At 31.9% G+C, this 20718-nt stretch overlaps 1 protein-coding gene across 1 annotated transcript; it reads left to right on the plus strand.

The window, feature by feature from the left end:
- Nucleotides 1–8406: 8406 nt before the first annotated feature.
- On the plus strand, nucleotides 8407–19471 carry LOC132752429 (zinc finger protein 567-like). Its single transcript, XM_060742754.1, has 4 exons — nucleotides 8407–8538; nucleotides 13816–15471; nucleotides 15905–16029; nucleotides 16915–19471. The coding sequence occupies exons 2-4, from the start codon at nucleotides 13838–13840 to the stop codon at nucleotides 18333–18335; spliced, it is 3180 nt and encodes a 1059-aa protein (XP_060598737.1). The 5' UTR covers nucleotides 8407–8538; nucleotides 13816–13837; the 3' UTR covers nucleotides 18336–19471.
- Nucleotides 19472–20718: the final 1247 nt, after the last annotated feature.

The following is a 20718-nucleotide window of genomic DNA, read 5'->3' on the forward strand; positions in this document are numbered from 1 at the left end:
ATAGGTCATATGGTGCCGAAACAGGAAAGATGATCTTGGCTAATATCGGCAACACCAGGGATCAAAACACCCCCACCTGCTGAGGCTAAGAGATGCAAAGACCCAAGTTATACCATCCTATTTAGTCGCCTCTAATCGTCTGAAAGTATGATTATTTTGATGAAAACATAATTTATGCCTATATCTTTTTAAATAGTCATTCTAAACTATGTGCAACATGGTGGGGGGGAAAATCCAGCGATCCGGGACGCCCGGGATCCGGGATCGTATTAGATATATAGGGAAAACTCATAAACTATATTTGTGCTGATTATTGGCGATTAAACGTTAACTATTTATTTCTTTAATTGTATGTAATGAACAGTAAATGAATTTAACTTAAGATTTAAATATATTTCGAGTTATTTATTAACAAACTTAAAATGCGGAAATCACAATACTTGTAATTATAGTATAATTGGAAAAATCAAAGTTTTTGTAAATACAATATTTGGCTTAATTTTATGTTCATGTATTTAAATATTATTTTAAGAAAAGATCAGAAGATATACTTAACATAATCAGGTACGTATATTGTTAATAAACGTACCTGACATAATTGATAACAAAAAAAACTTTTGACATGTATGACAGGTGGTCAATTCCCGGGATCTCTGTACTGATTATTAGATTCCGGCTTTTCTGAAAGCTAGATGGTAATGGTCAATTTCCCGGATATATATATATATAAATATATATTTCTGAAAGCTAGATGGTAATGGTCAATTTCCCGGGATATCCCGGAAATTGACCATTACCATCTAGCTTTCAGAAAAGCCGGAATCTAATAATCAGTACAGAGATCCCGGGAATTATATATATATATATATATATATATATATCTTATACGATCCCGGCTTTTCTTAATGCGATTATCCGGGATCTCTTATATCTAATAAGGAAAATCAACTATTTTTCGTGACCATTATGGTATTATCGTAAATACAAATACGACTTAATTGGCATACTTATTTTACGTAAAAGGCGTGTAAAATACTATATAAAAATGCTGATTTATCTGCAAATTAACAAATGTGTTGTTGTTTTTCTAATGATATATACTATACCAGAAGGCTTTCACGTTGAAGAAAAAAAAATAAAGAATACAAATGTAAAACATAAGGTATATATTACAGATGTTTAACAAGTAATCAAGTTCCATGGATCGTATAAAAATAACATGTTTCACTTATAAACAGATATGAATGTCTGAAATAAATATTTTAAAAAGAAAAACAAATTATTTGTCAATTTTTAATATAAAATGAAAAAGAACTGTGGCGGACCTCATTTTCCTTAATTTTTTTTTTTAAAATATGTCCAGTACATGACCCAAAACGTATCGTCCCTGGTGTTAATTAACATTGGTGCATTAAAGGTGTTTAGTGACACTTCCGACTATGGCCAATAGACCGAATGATAATTTAATTTTTATCTGTGCGTCTAATACGATCCCGGTTTTTCTGAAAACTATATTCTTGAACTGGTCAATACCCGGGACCCCTATGTGTTTTAATACGATCCCGTCTTATCTGAAAAATATCTTCTTGGACTGGTCAATTCCCGGGATCTCTATATGTTTTAACCCTTTACCTCATATATACGCGAAACAACGCACTTTCGACCCCCCCCCCCTTTTTTTAGGCCTCAAATAGTGAAAAAATATCCTATTTGGGCCCCAAACACATGTTTTCGTTTGAGAAATGTTGCTAAAAAAATTGAGCACTTTTTCGGCGCCCCCCCCCCCATCCAAAATATACATCAGGGGGTTGAAGGGGGCGGAGTCCCCCTCATCGCCAAGAAAATTTTGGACTTGTGAGAGGCTAAAAATGACCCCAGGTCGATCAAAATGTAACGTGTAACCAACGCTGAAAAGCCTTTGACTCTATCTCAATCCCTTGAGAAGTTGCAGCACTTTGAAATAAATTTTGATGAAAAATCGAGGCAAAATAGTGATTTTTGGCAATTTTGAGATGTCCCCTCGTTGCCATGGTAACAGAAAATTTAAGACTGAGCATGTCGTTAAAAAGACAATGGTCCAGTCAACATTTGTGCCAAGTTTGATTAGTATTGAAGCTTTTTCTATAGTTTCATAGCAGTTTGAATTTGTAACAGGAGTCTTTTCAGTGAAAACGGCCATTTTTCACAATATGCTTATGGGGGAAAGGGTTAATAGGATCCCGGATTTTCTGGCTGCGGTTCGTATAACATTTAAAATAGTAATTCACGTTACATAACTTGATGAAAATTTATATGTGCAAGATCATGGTAAAGGAAAAATATAATGATGAAGCAGAGACATAGATAACATTATCTATGTCTCTGGGTGAAGCAATTAAAAAATTCAACACCTTAATTCGAATTTAATAGCTATTGCATTAAAGATTAATTATACTTAAAATTGATATTTTATAATACTGATAATTGCTCTTTCTGAATGTAAAATAAACATATTTTAGTGCACACATGTAAGATATATTATCTTTACATACGATATCAGTAAACACAGTGTGAAACACGGTCCATAAAAGGCAATTTTAAAAGAAAGACCAAATAACTTGACACTGTATAATGCTTTTGCCAATAAAAACAAATGTGTATACAAACAAATACAAATACTTTTATTGCAAATAAAACATTATTACAATGTTTATAGCAAAACAAAACATATATATATACATTCATGAAAATGTGATCTGACATGGAATGAAAAAATTATAATAACACTATTTCCTGAAAGGTCTTAAATTAGTAAGGAAATAGCAGGTTGCACAAAATGTCTAAAATATGATATTGATACTACATCAAGATGTTAATATGATATTAATTAATACTACATCATCAAGATATTCTCTCTTTATTTGCAAAATATAAAAGCTTAGAAAGGTTGTATAGCTCTATTTTCGATTTAGAATTTAATAAAGACTCAAATTTATTAATTGTCGGCCACCTACAGAAATATCCCTTTAAAAACTTTTTTCTTAGCTCTCTATATCTAGGACACACCATCAAAATTTCAACTCTGTTCATGTAACAGGACTTACATAACCGCTTTTGCCAATAAAAACAAGTTTGAGTCTTGCAACATCAAAATATTGTGTCACAAAGCGAATTAATTGAGAAAAGATAAAAAGTCATTATCATAAAATTATACTTCACGCCAGTTTAATGCACTGCATATTTTATGAAAGCACAGGCACTTGAAATTCTATCAATATTAATGATAGTATCCAAAATATACCCCCCGTACAGTATAAATAAACTTTTTATACTGTATAGGGGGTATATTTTGAATATTTTCATTAATATTGATAGAATTTCAATTTCCTGTGATGAAAGGTACAATGAATTATATTGTGATATTTTCATATTTTTCATATTCTGCTTATTAGATAATGAAAAGAAAATATTTTTCTTCATTAAGCGTATTTATCAACAAGGTGACAAACTTACACAGAAATTTCGTTAATAATTGAAAAATACTTATTTCTGTAACAATTGTGTTTATTAATACCAGTTGAAAGTCATTCTTTGGGATCAAATCAGTGAGACATGGCCAATGTCATAAAACCCTAGGATGATCATAAAGTCGGATCATAATTAAATAACTGGCACAAGTGACGTTATCTGATGTAATGTTATGCACCCTGTTGATTTATGATATCACGGCCCTGTGTCGCTTAATTGTAATTACAACATATATATGCACCCTGTTGATTGGCCCAGCGTCGCTTACAGATACAAATCTTTGTATTAATGAAATAATTTATGTGACAGTAAAGATTATACAATGTATTAATTTACATATTATACTCTTAATCACATTTGTAAAAATTATACGTATATAATATATATTTAGAAATTAATTACGAAGCACAGATTACGTGCATTTTTAATTAAAATTGTGAAACTGTATGTACTAGGCAAAGTTATTTTACTTGTATAATATTTTTATGTTTTACTATTACCACTGTACAGGTTCTTCCTTGTTAATTTGTGTCATAATCATATATAGTACTTTTTTATTATTTTATACGAATAGATTTGTAATATCAACAATAATCTTATTTTCGTCTATTGTGAATCCTAATACTTGAAAAAAGTCATTGCCACATGGTTTTCGATTTTTCAGGAACGTTATATATATAATATACATCCCTTGTTCTTTGTAAGATTTCTATACCGCTTAATGAAATACAATCAATATGTATGGTTATAACAGGTACGTAATTAACGTTATAAATACCGCTGGGACATAAGTTATCTTTATGTCCCAGAAATACGACAAATCAGGCATAAATCGCGTATATCATGCAATTTATTACCTGAAACGTCTATCTTTTTTTTACTTTCTTAAAAATCTTAATTGGTACATTTTCGCGAGTTTGATTTTCTTGAAATATTTTGGTTTATCAGGAGGCATGCAGCTATTTAAAATGAATTATCATACTGAAACATGTGTTTATTTACATGTCTGTACATGTGAAGTTTTGTAACGAAAGTTATTTAGAGTTATTACCCCTCACTTTTTTTGTAATGCTAATTTCCCATAGGCCTCTGGGAGTTATTTTTACTGTTAATGCAAGTGTACCACGTGACTAAGAATTTTGTACTGTTACATAGGTAACATAGAAGTTTTCTTTTTCTTTTATTCTTTAAGCAAGTGATGATATCTACAAATCATAAACATACAATAAGCTAGGTTTTATTTAGGAAACAAAACACTAACCCATTTACAGGGTTATGATCTGTGAAATCTGACCCTTCTGTTTCCAGAATATTCATAGCGTGGTTTTTGACAAAATAACGATGATATCCTATGTCCACTAGCTATATCCGTAACGTTTCACTGATTAAATTTGTTAACTAATCCTTTGTTGCTTGCTTAAATCGTCTGCATGTTCCAGTTTGACACATAATTATTTACATTGCAATTACTGCCGTTGAAAACGGATGTTCACTTTTTGACTAATCAACAAAAAGATATTTTATACGCGAGAAGCACACCAGGGTGCAAACAACTAAATTTTATGAGTGTCGTAGTGACTCCAGAGGAGAAATTGATGTCCTATCGGGGTTTAACGTTGAAAATAAGAATGAATCGAGAAAAACATGGCGGCCATTTTATTTCATTTTATTTAGGAAATAGACCACGTGACCTGTTAAAAAATACTGTTACCTATGTAACAGTACAAAATTCTTAGTCACGTGGTACACTTGCATTAACAGTAAAAATAACTCCCAGAGGCCTATGGGAAATTAGCATTACGAAAAAAGTGAGGGGTAATAATAAATAATGTTCAATGATAGATCAATTTTTTTTATTTTAAAGTTTTGATATTGATTTTCTTCATTAAATATGTTCATCCTCAACTGAGGCTTAATAACAATCAACGTAAGTTTCATTACAATTATTGATCTCTTTATAATATTTATGTCATGATTTCTTTACATTTGAGTGCACTGAAAGTACATGTTACTTGAATGTTTTATGTATGAGATGATGTACTATGTATATAAATCCGAAATAAAAGTTCTGTTCTGTTTTGTGTTTGTTCAAAATGAACTAGCTACTTCTACCTTACTGGTATATGATTTAGATACATGTATATTATCATAGAATTAATTGATTGCCAACTTGTATTTACCTTCGTTATATACCCATTATTATATATATTTAAAACTATGCCGCATATGCCACTCAATGATAATTTCCCCTATATTATTATTATAACTTGATTTATTAGTGATCGACGATAATGGTGATGACGACGATGATGATGGTGATGATAGACACTGCTTGTCTAAAAACGATCCCGGCTTTTATAAATGTGATCCAGCTTGGACCTCTATATATCTAATACAATCCCGGCTTTTCTAAATGTGATATGACAGACAGTCAATTCCCGGTATCTCTCTTTGTTGAATACGATCCCGGCTTTTCTGAATGTGACATGGCAGTGGTCAAATCCCGGGATCTCTATATATCAAAATACAATCCCGACTTTTTCTAAATGTGATATGGTAGATCAAAGATATTCTAAAAATATTGTTACAAGTATCGTAATGATTTAATAGAGAAAATGATAATTCGTTTGTTGTGATTTTTAAAGGTACAATTTACTAATTTATTGATAGGAGTAAAATGATTTGAACATTACAAGTCTGATTCTGTTTGACAAGTGGAAATCACTAAAAAAATTAAAAAAGATTTTATATCTAAGTAGGAAAATCAAAAGATTTATATAAAAGGTCATCTTTTTCCGTGACAAATCAAAAAGATGTATTTAAATAAAAAAAAAAAAACCGGCTTAATCTTACTTTACGTAGCAATCATCACACTTTGGTTCACCAGACAGGTGTCTCTACTCTAATATTATAAAAACGGCACGTGTCATTTGCGTCAATATCTCGAAACCATCAAAACCAACTCCGTCAGAAAAAAGATACACAAGTCTACTTCATAATTTCTTTAAGAATACTGACATAACATTACACATCTGTAAAAAAATGTAGGGGCTAATTATCAAATCGATAATTTACCAATGACACCTGCATTAATGATTTATGAAAATACATGTATATATCAATAAATGAATTGATTGATAACTTATATTTACTTTTTCTTATTACATATTATCATATTATGATAAATGTTTGGTACATACATTTAAGAATATATGTAATACAGTATACATGTATATTAAACTTTTCATGATGTTTATGATGGACACACCAACAGTCACGGAGTGTAGGACAAAAGCCCTCCCGGACAAAAGCCCTCCCGTGAAAATGACAAGGCGGACAAAAGCCCTCCCGTGAAAATGACAGGGCGGACAAAAGCCCTCCCGTAAAAATGACTGGGCGGACAAAAGCCCTCCCGTGAAAATAATAGGGCGGACATAACCCCTCCTTCACCAAATACATATTTGTACGTTGAATAGTTTATATTTTCTTTTCAATGCACTCAACATATTAAAATTGAAAGCATGATTTTTTTTACCATTGGCATAACCGTGTTTGTATGAGCTTGAGCACATTCCTGAGAGGCATTTGAATAATAAGTGCTAAAATCTGTAAAAGCATATTTATTCACGTTGATATGATGGATTACTCCTATGTGAAGTTAATATTAATAGAGTTATAAATAATGAAAAGATGTTAAAATTATCTAACATAAAAGTTAAAGACATTTATAATGTGCCTTGTACGGAGTCAACTACTTTTAAAGTGACTGTTTTTTATGACATACATGTACAAAGTTAACTCCTTAAACATTTCAGGAAGGTATATTCAGAATAAAAGGTGGTTAAAGCTCATACGCATACTAAGGCAAATTTAAAACAACAAGAAATATATGAAACAATTTTAATATATTGTGTGCATTGAAAAAACAGGTATTCAACATACATATTTATTTTTGTTACGGGAGGGCTTTTGTCCGCCTTGTTAATTTCACGGGAGGGCTTTCGTCCGCCAAGTCATTTTCATGGGAGGGCTTTTGTCCGCCCTGTTATTTTCACGGGAGGGCTTTTATCCGCCCTGTCATTTTCACGAGAGGGCTATTGTCCGCCTTGTCATTTTTTGACGGGAGCGCTTTTGTCCGGGAGGGCTTTTGTCCGTTTCCCACAGTCACGTGTTCAATAAGGGGCCCCGCAGTCTTGATAATCAATTAATACACAGCGACTATGTACTTCCAAAATAAGATTTTAGGTGTGTGACATTCTGAGGTCAATTAACTTTCTCATGTGTGAAAAAATACGTTAGCAAATTTTTTTTTCATAACTACTACAAATCAAACTTGTTCAAAAAGCTCTACAAAAACATTCAAATAATAATAATAATTATTATAATAATAATAACAACAATAATAATAATAATAATAATAATAATAATAATAATAATAATAATAATAATAATAATAATAATAATAATAGATTCTAATCTAAACTTTATTTCCGTACAAATTGTAGTGTTTGTAGTACGGCTGTTATTAATTAAACGTTTTCATTATTAAACATATGAAAGAACCAACCAAGAAACATGTATACAGTACCGAAAATCATTCAAATACAAAAAAATATCATAGCAATCAACAATAAAAAACATCATTAAAATTGTCAACAGGCATATCACAAGCATATCTTTGACGAAATGCATGAGATAATCGATAATTTATCGTCGACACCGAGAACTGGTGGTCAATTCCCGGGATTACTATATGTTTAATACGATCCCGGATCCCGGCTTTTCTGTAGGCGATCCCACCGTGCAACAGGCCTATTAGAGTACACCACTGAGGCGCCAAAGATTAATTGAAAATGACTTTGTTAATCAGCTTTTTTTTTTAATCTCATATCTTGAAGATGACTTACGGAATACCGTATTTCAATGTTCCGTGTACCAAGAAAACTGGATGCAGATTTTATTTAAAAGTATTTGAAAGAAGAGTGACTGCCCTTTAATACATAAACACCATTTGTAACAACGAAATACCTGGTAAGTGAAAATTAAGGTAATATACACATTCAGTTATATATTTCTGTAAATTTTTAAGGTGTTAGTTAAAATTATATTATTTTTAACTGTCTATTATTTATTGCAAGGGAAATTCATTTGTTGTCAGAAAACAGGTGGTTTGAACTTAATAGGATGATTTCGGACATTTAATAACTTCGGGTAAAATATGTATATCCTGTTTTCTCGTATTCTCGGGGGGTTAAGGACTAAACTTGGTTGCATAATATTTATAAAACATTCTGTTACAGTATTTTTAGCCTGATACACAGAGAAATACCTTATTAACAAAATACAAAGAAAGAAAGATCGTAATTGTAAGCAAAACTAAAGATATTTCTGCTTGTATATACTGACCTTCACCCTCTATGTGAAGCAGGTGCTTTCTCGTATTCTCGTGGAATTTGATTGGTTGTTAAGGCTGGTCGCTATGTGATGATTTTATTCTACATACCAGTTCAAATCATTAGTGCCACACTAATTAAGTGTTAAATGGCCTAAATCTATAATTTTATTGTGTTTTAATAACAGCTTGGCAGGCCATATCAAACTTTAAGGATCATATTGACGCCTCTTTGGTACCAAATGATTTTGATCGTTCCAAAAAATAGTTTGAACTTCCATTTAGTGGTTGTTATTTACATTATCTCTCTAATATATATTAAGTTTACGTTTATTTATTAGTTACTTATTAGTTATATGAACATTAAGCAATTAATACTACTGTTTTCCATTGCAGTTGTCAAAAATGAAATGTGTTTAGGACAAACAATGTTTCATTATTGGTTTTTAATTGGAGTTCATATCTTTTTTATACTGTCTATCCGTGGAACAAATATTTTGAGCTGTATTGTATAAATAGTAGTGTGAGACCGTCATTTGAAGCTTCTTGCGTCAGAGACCCGCTACAGGTTTCTGCAACATGGAAAAAACTAGAAAATTGATGATTTTTGGGGGGAAATTGATAAATTTAATGTTTATTCTCTGGATTTTACGATTATTTCCAGAGTTATTTTGGTTTTTTATCTGTTTTTGTCGCATTTTTTAAATTTTTTTTAATGGAGATGAAAATGCTCTGCTAAATAGACATGTTTTCGGATATCGACGGAAGTCGCGAGCGTCGCTTCCATCCGTTTTAATGATTCCACGAGAATACGAGAAACCCCGAGAATACGAGAAACAGGGATACTGGTCAGGGACCATCAACCGGCCACTTTTTGAACATTTTTCCATATTGGCATGCGAGCAGTACCCGTACAAAAATGGTTGTTACTTAAAAATTATTTTTATTACGCTCATTCACCAAAAAAAAAAAATGTTCGGCATGTCTCACAAATTATGGAAATTCCATTATGCTCTAAACATTTTATAGAATAACCCCAAGTTATGGGGCCTCATATGGGGTATCCATTATTTTGTATGAAGATAAGTAGTTCCTGTACATAAAATATGACCCATTATAATTATACAATGTTGTTATATCAGACCTATTTTTCATTTTCAACTATTGAAACGACCATTTTCTCAGAGGTAAATAGGTGTCATTCACCATAATTATATAGAGAGCGTAGACAAAACACTGGTGTCTTTTTCCCTGGTACCTTTACTTCAAAGCATTCACATGCAATGACATGATTGTATGCATGATATTTTACCCATTAAAGCCATACAATTATTTAATTAGTAATATATATTTGTAGGTCAAAATTCTGATAACTAAACATTGCCCACTTATCTGTACACAGGTGGTATTAGTGGAAAACCCTTTAATAGGCCTCAAATGTAAATATTTTTGTGCATGCCCACATGGTCACTATCCCCCAACGTTTACAAGGTCATGTTTTGACAATGCACAGGTGAAAGTGATTTCAATTAAAAACTTTTTGTACTTATTGCCAAACTGACGCTTAGATTTTGTCTCATTCATTCATCTGTTTGATTTGATATCAATTTTTAAATAATGTAAGTAAAAATCAAGCATTTAAACAAAAAAATATGGGTACTGCTCCTGTATGGTAACTGCTTGCATGCCTGTACAGATTTCATGATTTTAAAGCTAAAGATCTGAAAATTTGACACAGTACAGCTTGGTTCTTCTAACTGGTGAACAAGTTTGTTTATTTCTGATTATGTTGACACTTATATCTGAGGCCCATAAAGGAGGGTATCAAAATTAACTAAATTGTCCACACTACCCATACCATGTGTCCAGACATATATGCACATGACCTAGATTTAATCCAGTTTAAAGCTTGGGTGTTTTAATTTTTGATTTTTTAATTTATATGATATTCAAGATTTCAGCAGCAAATTCTGAAGTTTTGAATATTCTATGGTTTACTCTTCAAATGGTAATAGCTAGTATAATAGGTTAGTTAGTGCACTCTTGTCAAAGATACATTCAAATTTTCAATGTCAACGTTCTTGAATAGACAGTTCCATATTACCTTTTACGAATGAAAAATAATAAATTAATTTACTTTATTATAGAAGAAACATGCATTTGTTGTTGATAAAAAGGGACTGATTGATCGAAAACCACTGAACAAAGAAAAACAGAAATCAAGCATTTCTAGGGCTATCCGGGTTTAATGGTTGTCCGGTTTTGGTGGTCCCGAACCAGTAGAGTTATATACGATTGCCATAGGCATACATAACTATAACAATATTAAAATAATGTGCTACTTATGACACCGAAAGCTGAGCTGCTGTGATAACTAGCACAACATATACATATTGAAGAGAACTTTACTGGACCTAAATAAAAGCTGTGATTTACTCAAATCTATTTTCTGCAAGATTCACCATAGTCAGGTAGCTCTACCCATAGAAGAATGTGTGACAGTCCCCTGCCATGGTCATCCCCTGTGATAGAGATTATTAAAAGCATTTTTAGAATACATGTATGTAATATGAAATTAGGTGCTACCTATGATGTGGAAAGTCCTTATGATTTAATAACAAGCATAAAGTTTTCATTATATTAACTAGACCTTTCTCGGAGTTTAAGTTTGTAAATAATGAGTAAATGCAGGAATTTGTACTGTTAATGAGATATGACAGAGTTGATGGCGTTCAACCTATCATCAAAGTAGTCAGAATGTTTCCGATTATCACTACCACCATTTTTGTTAATCTCTAATCTGTTGTTGGAGTTGTTGTTTTTTAGATATTTTACATGATAATTTATCAAAATGGATATTAAAGAAGCACTCCTCCAGATTCATGCTAATGTTCATGAAAATTTTGAAAATGTATTTGAATGTATTATATTGTGAAATAACCAAAAGGAAGCAATTTACACATTATCAATGGCACTTACAACACACGTAAATTACCAAAAAGTGGTCAAAATATGCATAAATAGCCCTTACTGCATTAGTAACGCAGTAGAAATATACTTGTAAATCTCGAGAAATCAGCCATTAACCGCACATAACATGTAAAATATTACTTAAATCTTGAATCATTTTACTTTTCCTAAAATGTTAGTACATATTTCTCAAGTTTGATTTTTGTGTCACCTTGAAAAAGGCGACATATAGGGGTTACTTTTGTCGGCGGTGTCGTTGTCGGCGTCGGCGTCCCCTTAAGCTTGTCCGGAGCATAAGTCAGTCATTATAAGTCGGATTGACTTCAAACTTGGTATGCATGCTTCTTACAATGACCCGAAGTGCAGTGCACAAGAACCGGTACTCTGTACTCCTTATTTTTTGAGTTATTGCTAATAAAGTTATTGTTTAATTTTCATACTTTATTTTTGTCCAGGCCATTTCTCCTAAAGTATCAAATCTATGGACTTGAAACTTCATAGGATGATAGATCTCATTAAGAAGAAGTGCAGTGCACAAGAACTGGCACTCTGCATTTCTTATTTTTTTGAGTTATTGCCCTTTGTTAATTTTCATACTTATGGACTTGAAACTTCATAGGATGATAGATCTCATTAAGAAGAAGTGCAGTGCACAAGAACTGGTACTCTGCATTTCTTATTTTTTGAGTTATTGCCCTTTGTTAATTTTCATACTTTATTTTTGTCCGGGCCATTTCTCCTTAAGTATAAAAGCTATGGACTTGAAACTTCATAGGATGATAGATCTCATTAAGGAGAAGTGCTGTGCACAAGAACTGGTACTCTGCATTTCTTATTTTTTGAGTTATTGCCTGGTACTCTGCATTTCTTATTTTTTGAGTTATTGCCCTTTGTTTATTTTCATACTTTATTTTTGTCCAGGCCATTTCTCCTTAAGTTTAAAAGCTATGGACATGAAACTTCATAGGATGATAGATCTCATTAAGAAGAAGTGCAGTGCCCAAGAACTGGTACTCTGCATTTCTTATTTTTTTAGTTATTGCCCTTGTTAATTTTCAAACTTTATTTTTGTCCAGGCCATTTCTCATAAATTATAAAAGCTTAAGACTTGAAACTTAGTAGGATGATAGATCTTATTGATAAGAAGTGCAATGCACAGAAACTGCTGCTCTGCATTTCTTATTTTTTGAGCTATTGCCCTTTGTTGATTTTCAAATATCATTTTTGTCCTGGCCATTTCTCCTAAACTATATTGTTCACAAGGCAACACATCCGACTCGCGGAGTTCTAGTATTGAAATATTTTGACTCATCTGGAGGCATGCAGCTTTAAAAAGAAAACTTTTATGTTAAACATCGTTACTTCATTTCTTATTAATGATCAAAATATGTTTTTACTGATTTTCTACATCACACATACTGTTCACACAAGAGGTTTACATTAATGGAAGATAGATTCTTGGTCATAATGACCTGTGTTTGACCCCGCTCCTCTATTTACAGTTGCAACAAAAATTGATACAGATTGTATCAAATACAAGTATTTACCACAACACTGAATTGTAAATCCATGTATTTAATGGATAATATGAGTGAAAAGAAAAATTATAACAAATTTGCTGCCTTTTATTGGGAAGAGGCTGTAGCTTCTTGCTAATATTACTAATATGGGAAAGTAAAAACCGTGTACATTAGGAAATGTGCAAGATTTTAAGGAAAATTTCAGATGGAAATAGGCCTTTAACAGGCCTTTGTTATATATTTGTAAAAAGGTCCTGTGGAGGGTTTAATTTTTTTCTCTTTTAACAATGGTTCAGGGATGGAATGTATATAAAATCTTGTTAAAATACTGATGTGAACAGTGAACTGATTAATATAGATCTTAACATTTACTAGTGTAATTTTGTTGTTTATTTTTCACACTAAAAATGCTCATATTTTTCATAGGTCTATAAGCCTAAGAGGTAGTATGAAGAAACTGAAAAAGAAAGTCACTGTTGGAACTGAAAGGGACCATGTTCTGGGAACTAGAAAAACATGCAGGCATATCAAAGTAAAGAAAAATGAAGATTTTGTGTATGGTGATGTGAAAGTTACATCACACAAAATGGAGGGGACAAGACCTCTGACTTCATTTGAAAGTAAACTAAAAAAAAATACTAAAAAGGAAAAGCGAAATCCTGATCAAAGTTTTTCAGGAAAGAATAAAGAAGATACAAAAAGAACATTGAAAAGAAAATCCAGAAGTGTGAACAGAGAGGATGATATTGCTGCAATTAATAAAAAAGGTAAACTTGAAAAGAAAACAATATCAAATAGGAAAAATTCATCTAAAAAGGATACTAAAGAGCCTGGGAAGAAAGCGGTTATAAGAAATAAACAAGTTATGAAGCGAAATAAGGCAGGTCCTGTCAAGAAAATAACACAAGAGAAAAATAAACAAGTAAAAAAGACTGTATCTGACATTCCTGGAGGCAAAACAAGAACTAGAAGTGCTAGACAAGTGACAAGAAAATCCAATGATGATTTTGAGATTTATGAATCAGTAAAATCAAAAGATTTAACCAAAAAAATCAAGAGATCATCAAGTCCAATTAACAGTAATAAATCAAAATTTCATGACACAGATATAGAAAATTGTGATAAGGCTACTGCCACTAATGATCTAGATAAGCAAGAAAGAAACAATACTGCGGTAAGTTATCTAAATGATAAACAAGATAAATACAGTACTGCAGTAAGTGATTTAAGTGCAGAAGTTAATGAGAATATTGAATATGAAGATGAATCAGAACATGATGAGATGAGTATAGAAGATGATTTAGACACACAAGTAGATGATATGATGGCGGATAAGATACCATATACAAACACTAACAACATCACTTGTTTATATTGTAATTTGCTATTTACGAGTAAAGGTGAATATATATCACATATCAGAGAAACACATAAATCACTTAGTCTATGTGAAATATGCAGTATGTGTTTTGAAACAAAGATTGCACTGCAGGAACATTTGAAAGAGTCACATGGTCAATTTGATGTAAGGCCAGTAAAATCTAAAACTAAGATTTATAAATGCACCTATGATGGTTGCCTCAAAGAATTTACTAAGGAATTATCTTGCCAAAAGCATATCAGTAGAACACACTTAATTAAGAAATACAGTTGTGAATTTTGTGAGACTGATTTTAAAAACCCAGGGCTTCTTAGAAGTCATTTGAAATTAACACATGAAAATGAGACTTCGGCTGATTTGTATGAGAAGAAGGCAAAATCACCCGTAGTCTATAAATGTGATTTTGAAGGATGTGACAAAGAATTCACTCATAAATCTAACAGAAAAAAGCATACAGACTGTGTCCACTTGAATATAAGAAATTATCACTGTGAGTTTTGTGGTCATACCTTTAAAACATCTAATGCCCTAAAGTGTCACATTGAAGCGTTACATACAAAGGATACAGACAAGAAACAGTATGAATGTGACGTCTGCAAGAAAACTTTCTATAGAAAGACAGGTCTTGAACTTCATCAAACACTGCATACCAACATAAAATCCTTTGTGTGCTCTTTTGAAGGCTGTGGAAAAGCATTCAGGTAAAATTAAATATCTAAATGATCTAAATATTTTAGATGGTCAGATATGCTCAATCCTTTGAATTATCTTTGATGACTTGGATTAATCTAGGTAGTTGAATGAGCCATATATAAAGTACATGTGTACTACTATGATGAATGTATCTTAGGTCATATATTTAATTCTTGCAAAAATGTGTGTGTCCTTTCTGTTCATAAAATCAATAGGCTCTCTCCCTCTCAATGTGGCTTTCACCAACAGAAAAAATTGTCTAATCAGTAACAAAAGAACACTTTTACCAATAGAAAAATTAATGGTTGACCAATAATTTAAGTAATCTTTAGCCTACGGATAGACATAACTTGTGTTAAAAGTTCATGTAAATTGACTAATTGGAGAGCTTACTTCTTTCACAATATTTCACAAACATTTCTTGTTTTATTCTGCTTGTAGACTGAAAACAACGTTGGCTAAGCATGAAAAAGTACATTCTGATGATAAACCACACCATTGTCAACTTTGTGACGAGAAATTCAGCAGGAAAACTTACCTGGATAGTCATATGTATAAACATACAGGTAAGCTCTTGGATTAAACTTAAATCAACATTATGTCCATTCCAGGACAGACCTGCACAGCTCTGTATAGGCTAACTCAAAAACTAAGCTTGGCACATCATTTAATTAAGGTATGCTCAGAATATTTATGTCCATAAGTAAACAATTACCTGGAAAATAACATAACTTCATGTATTGGATAGCTCAGAACATGATAGCCATTCATGTACATGTTTGGTTAGATCAGCATTGAAACTTACCTGCAACATACACGATAAGTCGGTTGTTAGACAGCTTTTTTTATGGTTGGTTTAAGTCCCATTGACTATGTAAAAGTGGTGATGATTTTTCAGGTGGAGAAATAGTCCTTTGGTGCCCCATTTGTTCATTATTTCATGTACAATCACCAAACTTCTGTTAGTTTTCACGTAAAAAATCCAATTTCCCTGTAGGGATTTGAACCCTAAGCAGTAAGAAAAGGAAAGTCAGGAGACTTTACCTTAAACATACATAAGTTGTTGGACAGATAGGCTTTAACATACCTTAAACATACATAAGTTGTTGGACAGATAGGCTTTAATATATTAAACGCACAATCCAATTGTTGAGGGTTATTGGATTTATTAGTTATAAAATTTATATATATATATATACACTGATATGCTGATTAAATATCCAATACTAGAAAATTAAAAATCATGAATGTTGTATATGTATATATACATATACAACATTCATGATTTTTAATTTTCTAGTATTGGATATTTAATCAGCATATCAGTGTAATTATAATTATCTTGATCTTATTTGAAAATAAATTTGATTTCAATTGAGAGAAATACAGATATGTTATATACAGATATATATTAAACAATAGTATAAGTTCTTTCAAACATTTATTTTTAGGTGAGAAGAATTACAAATGCGATATCTGTCAAAGAACTTTCTCGCAGAAAGGTAATATGGTCACCCACAAGTTACTTCACAATCGTGATCGCACCATTTACAAGTGCCCGGAATGTTCTCAGACATTTAACTTCAAGTCTAACATGAAGAAACATCTTCTAAGACATGCAGCAGAAGAAAGTATTATAGACAAAAGAGGTAGGGATGATGTTGGTGAAAATAGAACAGGTGGAGACAGCTCCCAATCAGGAACAAATGACTTAATGAAAGTTTCAACAACAGGGAATGAAATTATTATGAACTATACTGGAAAGAAAGAAGCCCCTAAACCTCACAAAATTTTGATAGCCCCAAACCTTTTGGGATCTATTCAGAAAAGTACAAAGCCTATTGTTTTTGTAGTGAACCCAATCAAAACTCATAAGGGTAAAATTCAAGACAAAAACTTTGAACCGGTGAACATTTCAACAATTAATATTGCGAAATTAAGTGAAGTTAAAAGAAATGATACAAGAAACATTTCACCTCTGAAATTAGCTGATCATATGTCAGTATCAAGTTTGACAATAGAGAGTTCCAGACAAAGAAATTCAGTTTCAACATGTGGCAAAGTAGGTGCTGAAAATGATCAGCAATGTGGGGCACCTGTTCAGTATGACATACAAAGTTTGAGTAAAACAAATGAAAGTGAAAAAGGAGAATCCTTTACTAGTCAACCTTTGTATGTTAGTATCGAAGAAATTACTCATGAAGATTCAATAGGCAGTATAAAAGATCAGGGAGAAACAAGTACTGGTGTTGATAAAAAATCCGAGGAAAAAATTATTCGTTTGATAGGTAACAATCCAACTTTTACGATTGAGTTGAACAGTGATGGTTTACCTGTTGCTAGGATACAGGGTACAGGACATTCTGTATCTAGTGATATGAATAACCAAAATTTATCTTATAGTGAGGACTCAACAAATCCAGTTGAAGCAGCAGAACAAACAGTTACTGACATAATGAAAAAACCTAACAATACATTTGAAGAAGGTATAAATCAAATTGGTATTTCAGAACAAATACTGAAGGAGAATATTGAGGGATCAAGCAGTACAGATGACGAACCAAGAAATAATCATGTATTAGAACAAGTAGAGAGTAACATGACAAAAAGACAAAATAATTTACCAGTGGAATGCTCTCTTCAAACTGAGACTTCAGATCACATTGTTAGAGATATTATGAATGGATCAAATAAGTCTGAGGAGGAATCTGCTGCTGAAATTCATGTTTTGGAACAAATTATGAACATCATGAAGCAGGTCACAAATGATACGAATGATGTTGTTGAAACCACTGTCGTAGAATTAACAGAAGAAAGCTCTAAAGAGTTAATGGACACAGCTGGAAGTCATTCTTTCCATTGTCCACAGTGATGCAATAAATAGAAATCTACACCATTTGATAATTCAAAGTATCTTCCAATGCTTCATTTTTAGACTGTTTACCATGATGAGGTTGTGTTTTAGACTTATCTAGGAATGAATTCCGAACCCAACTTACTGCTCTTAGCGCAGATTTTTTATTTGCTTTTTTTTATATAAAAATACTGAAATTAAGAAATCGAATAAAAAAAAATTATTGTGAATAAGTTTACAGCGGATATTGATCAGTAAAGAAAAGTAGTTTGTAGGCTGGATTAGTTGACATTCACACATCTGTTGTAATTGCTATTAAAATAGTAACATTACATTAAATTCATTTTTATGAACATTTGACTAAATGTGTATTGAAATAAGGAACTACATGTATGTTTTATACTTGCACAATTAACTGGTTACATCTAGAACTTTGGTATTTTACCTGTATTAAATTATTATGTTTCATAAAGGATGAGTTAATGACATTGTTCTTTACAAATGTCTTACGTTAATCCCTGCAGATAAAATTTTGCCCATCCTTTTAGATCCATGTTAGAATCAGTGTGTCCTTATAATGTTTACTAGTTTATTGAAATGAAGCATAGACAATGTCATAATCTCTTTCAAAATGCATAGAAATGTAATTTGTTAAATTTCAAGATTTTGGTAAAGTGATTCCATGCAAATTTTGATCTTTAATTATACATGTATATATAAAATTATGTGTATCTCACAGTTCTGTTGTAGCATTGTCAAGTAAATCAGATCAAATATCTAAACTTAATAGGATTCCAATGAATTTGGTGAAGTCAATACAAGATGCCTGCGTCACTGCACTTGAATTTTTAAATTTGTAATTCGTAATTACATACTTTTAAAGGAATTACAAAATGACATGATTTCAAAGTGATATTTTAAAGTCACGTCTTTTACTTAGAGATCTATTTTGCTTTTTGAACATTAATCATTATATTAAATGTAAAGACACTAAATTCATTTTTTTCTTAATCTGAGGTATTGTTATTTTACTAATATTACATATACATCTAAATTTAGCTAACAATAAAATTAAAATAGATTCAATCTAAAATCATTAGTTGTAAGTAAAATTTAATACAAATACTGAAATAAATATACATTGTAAAAGTCTTCTTTTTGCTTTGTTGTTTTTAGAAAAGAATTAGAATGGCATTTTGTTTATAAACATACATACTATCATTTTCCTGTGAGAAATGAAGGTTATCCAAGAAGTTAAAGGATAACTTCAAGGTATTATGGTCCAAGTATTTTTTAGTAAAAAGATATATTTTACAGAACTTATCAAACTAAAATTTAAAAAAAAAATATTTCAAACAATTTGGTCCCCGGTGCTCTGAGGGGCAATGAAGAAACACATTGAATTAGCAACTTTTGGTTTAGTGGGGCAGTGTACAATGTAGATCAAATCACTAATGTGTTCAAGAGAGTATTATACAAACTAACTTTCACGTAATTGAATGCATTACTGATTTCTCATTCATATAAAAAGATACAACCACCAGTGCTGTGATAATCGACGATTGCAACTTTAGGTACAGTTGGAACTTTGTTAAGCTTATAATAGAGGTCTGTCAGTCTTTCTTTCACATTTACCTACTGCTTCTTCAACCTCTAGTACATTTGTATATTGTCCTCTTAAATACTTCGTATTAGAGTGGTGACGTGGCAGAGTGGTTAACACATTGGTCTAGTAATTTCAAGATTCTGGCTGCATGGGTTTGGACCTAGTCAGGGGCAAGCCGTTGTTTTCTTGAGCAAAAAAGTTTAGATACAATGCTTAGTACTGGTTGGTTACAGGAACAGATTTGATAGTGTTTCAATAAGCTTAAAGCTTCCAACACAAACTAATTTGAGCCGTGTCACGACAAAACCAACATAATGTGTTAGCAACCAGCATGGATCAACACCAGCTTGCGCATCCGCGCAGTCTAATCAGGATCCATGCTGTTCGCTTACAGACCCTATAACAAGTCAAGAAACTGATAGCGAACAGCATGGATCCTGATCAGACTGCGTGGATGCGCAGGCTGGTCTGGATCCATGCTGTTCGCAAACCCATTATGTTGGTTTTGTTGTGACACGGCTCAAATGAATTTGTAAAAATTATAAAGTAAATAAGTGTACATAGTTATCAGAAATAAGCTATTGCTATCACTAGGGAACAGGTCATTGAGGCTGAAATTTGATTTTACAACTTTTCCTCATAAATCCTACATTTGCTGACCAATATTATATACATAACTGCGTAGAACTTGTCTCCCTAACTGTTAAGTTCTTATCTTGACAAAGCCAGATACCAGGAAGGGAACGGTCCCTTAAGAGCCAAGTTTTGGCATTTTTTGCTGTTTTACATTACGAT

This window comes from Ruditapes philippinarum, unplaced genomic scaffold (genome assembly GCF_026571515.1).
Source record: "Ruditapes philippinarum isolate M1 unplaced genomic scaffold, ASM2657151v2 ctg2022_1_1_1_1, whole genome shotgun sequence".
Lineage (NCBI taxonomy): Eukaryota > Metazoa > Mollusca > Bivalvia > Venerida > Veneridae > Ruditapes > Ruditapes philippinarum.

What these genes read in the sequence shown, in the direction of transcription:
- LOC132752429 (XM_060742754.1), top strand. Translation starts at nt 13,838, where the DNA reads ATGAAGAAACTGAAAAAGAAAGTCACTGTTGGAACTGAAAGGGACCAT. An exon ending in GGCTGTGGAAAAGCATTCAG is followed by an intron (nt 15,472 to 15,904) that starts GTAAAATTAAAT and finishes TTCTGCTTGTAG; the next exon opens with ACTGAAAACAACGTTGGCTA. An exon ending in TCATATGTATAAACATACAG is followed by an intron (nt 16,030 to 16,914) that starts GTAAGCTCTTGG and finishes ATTTATTTTTAG; the next exon opens with GTGAGAAGAATTACAAATGC.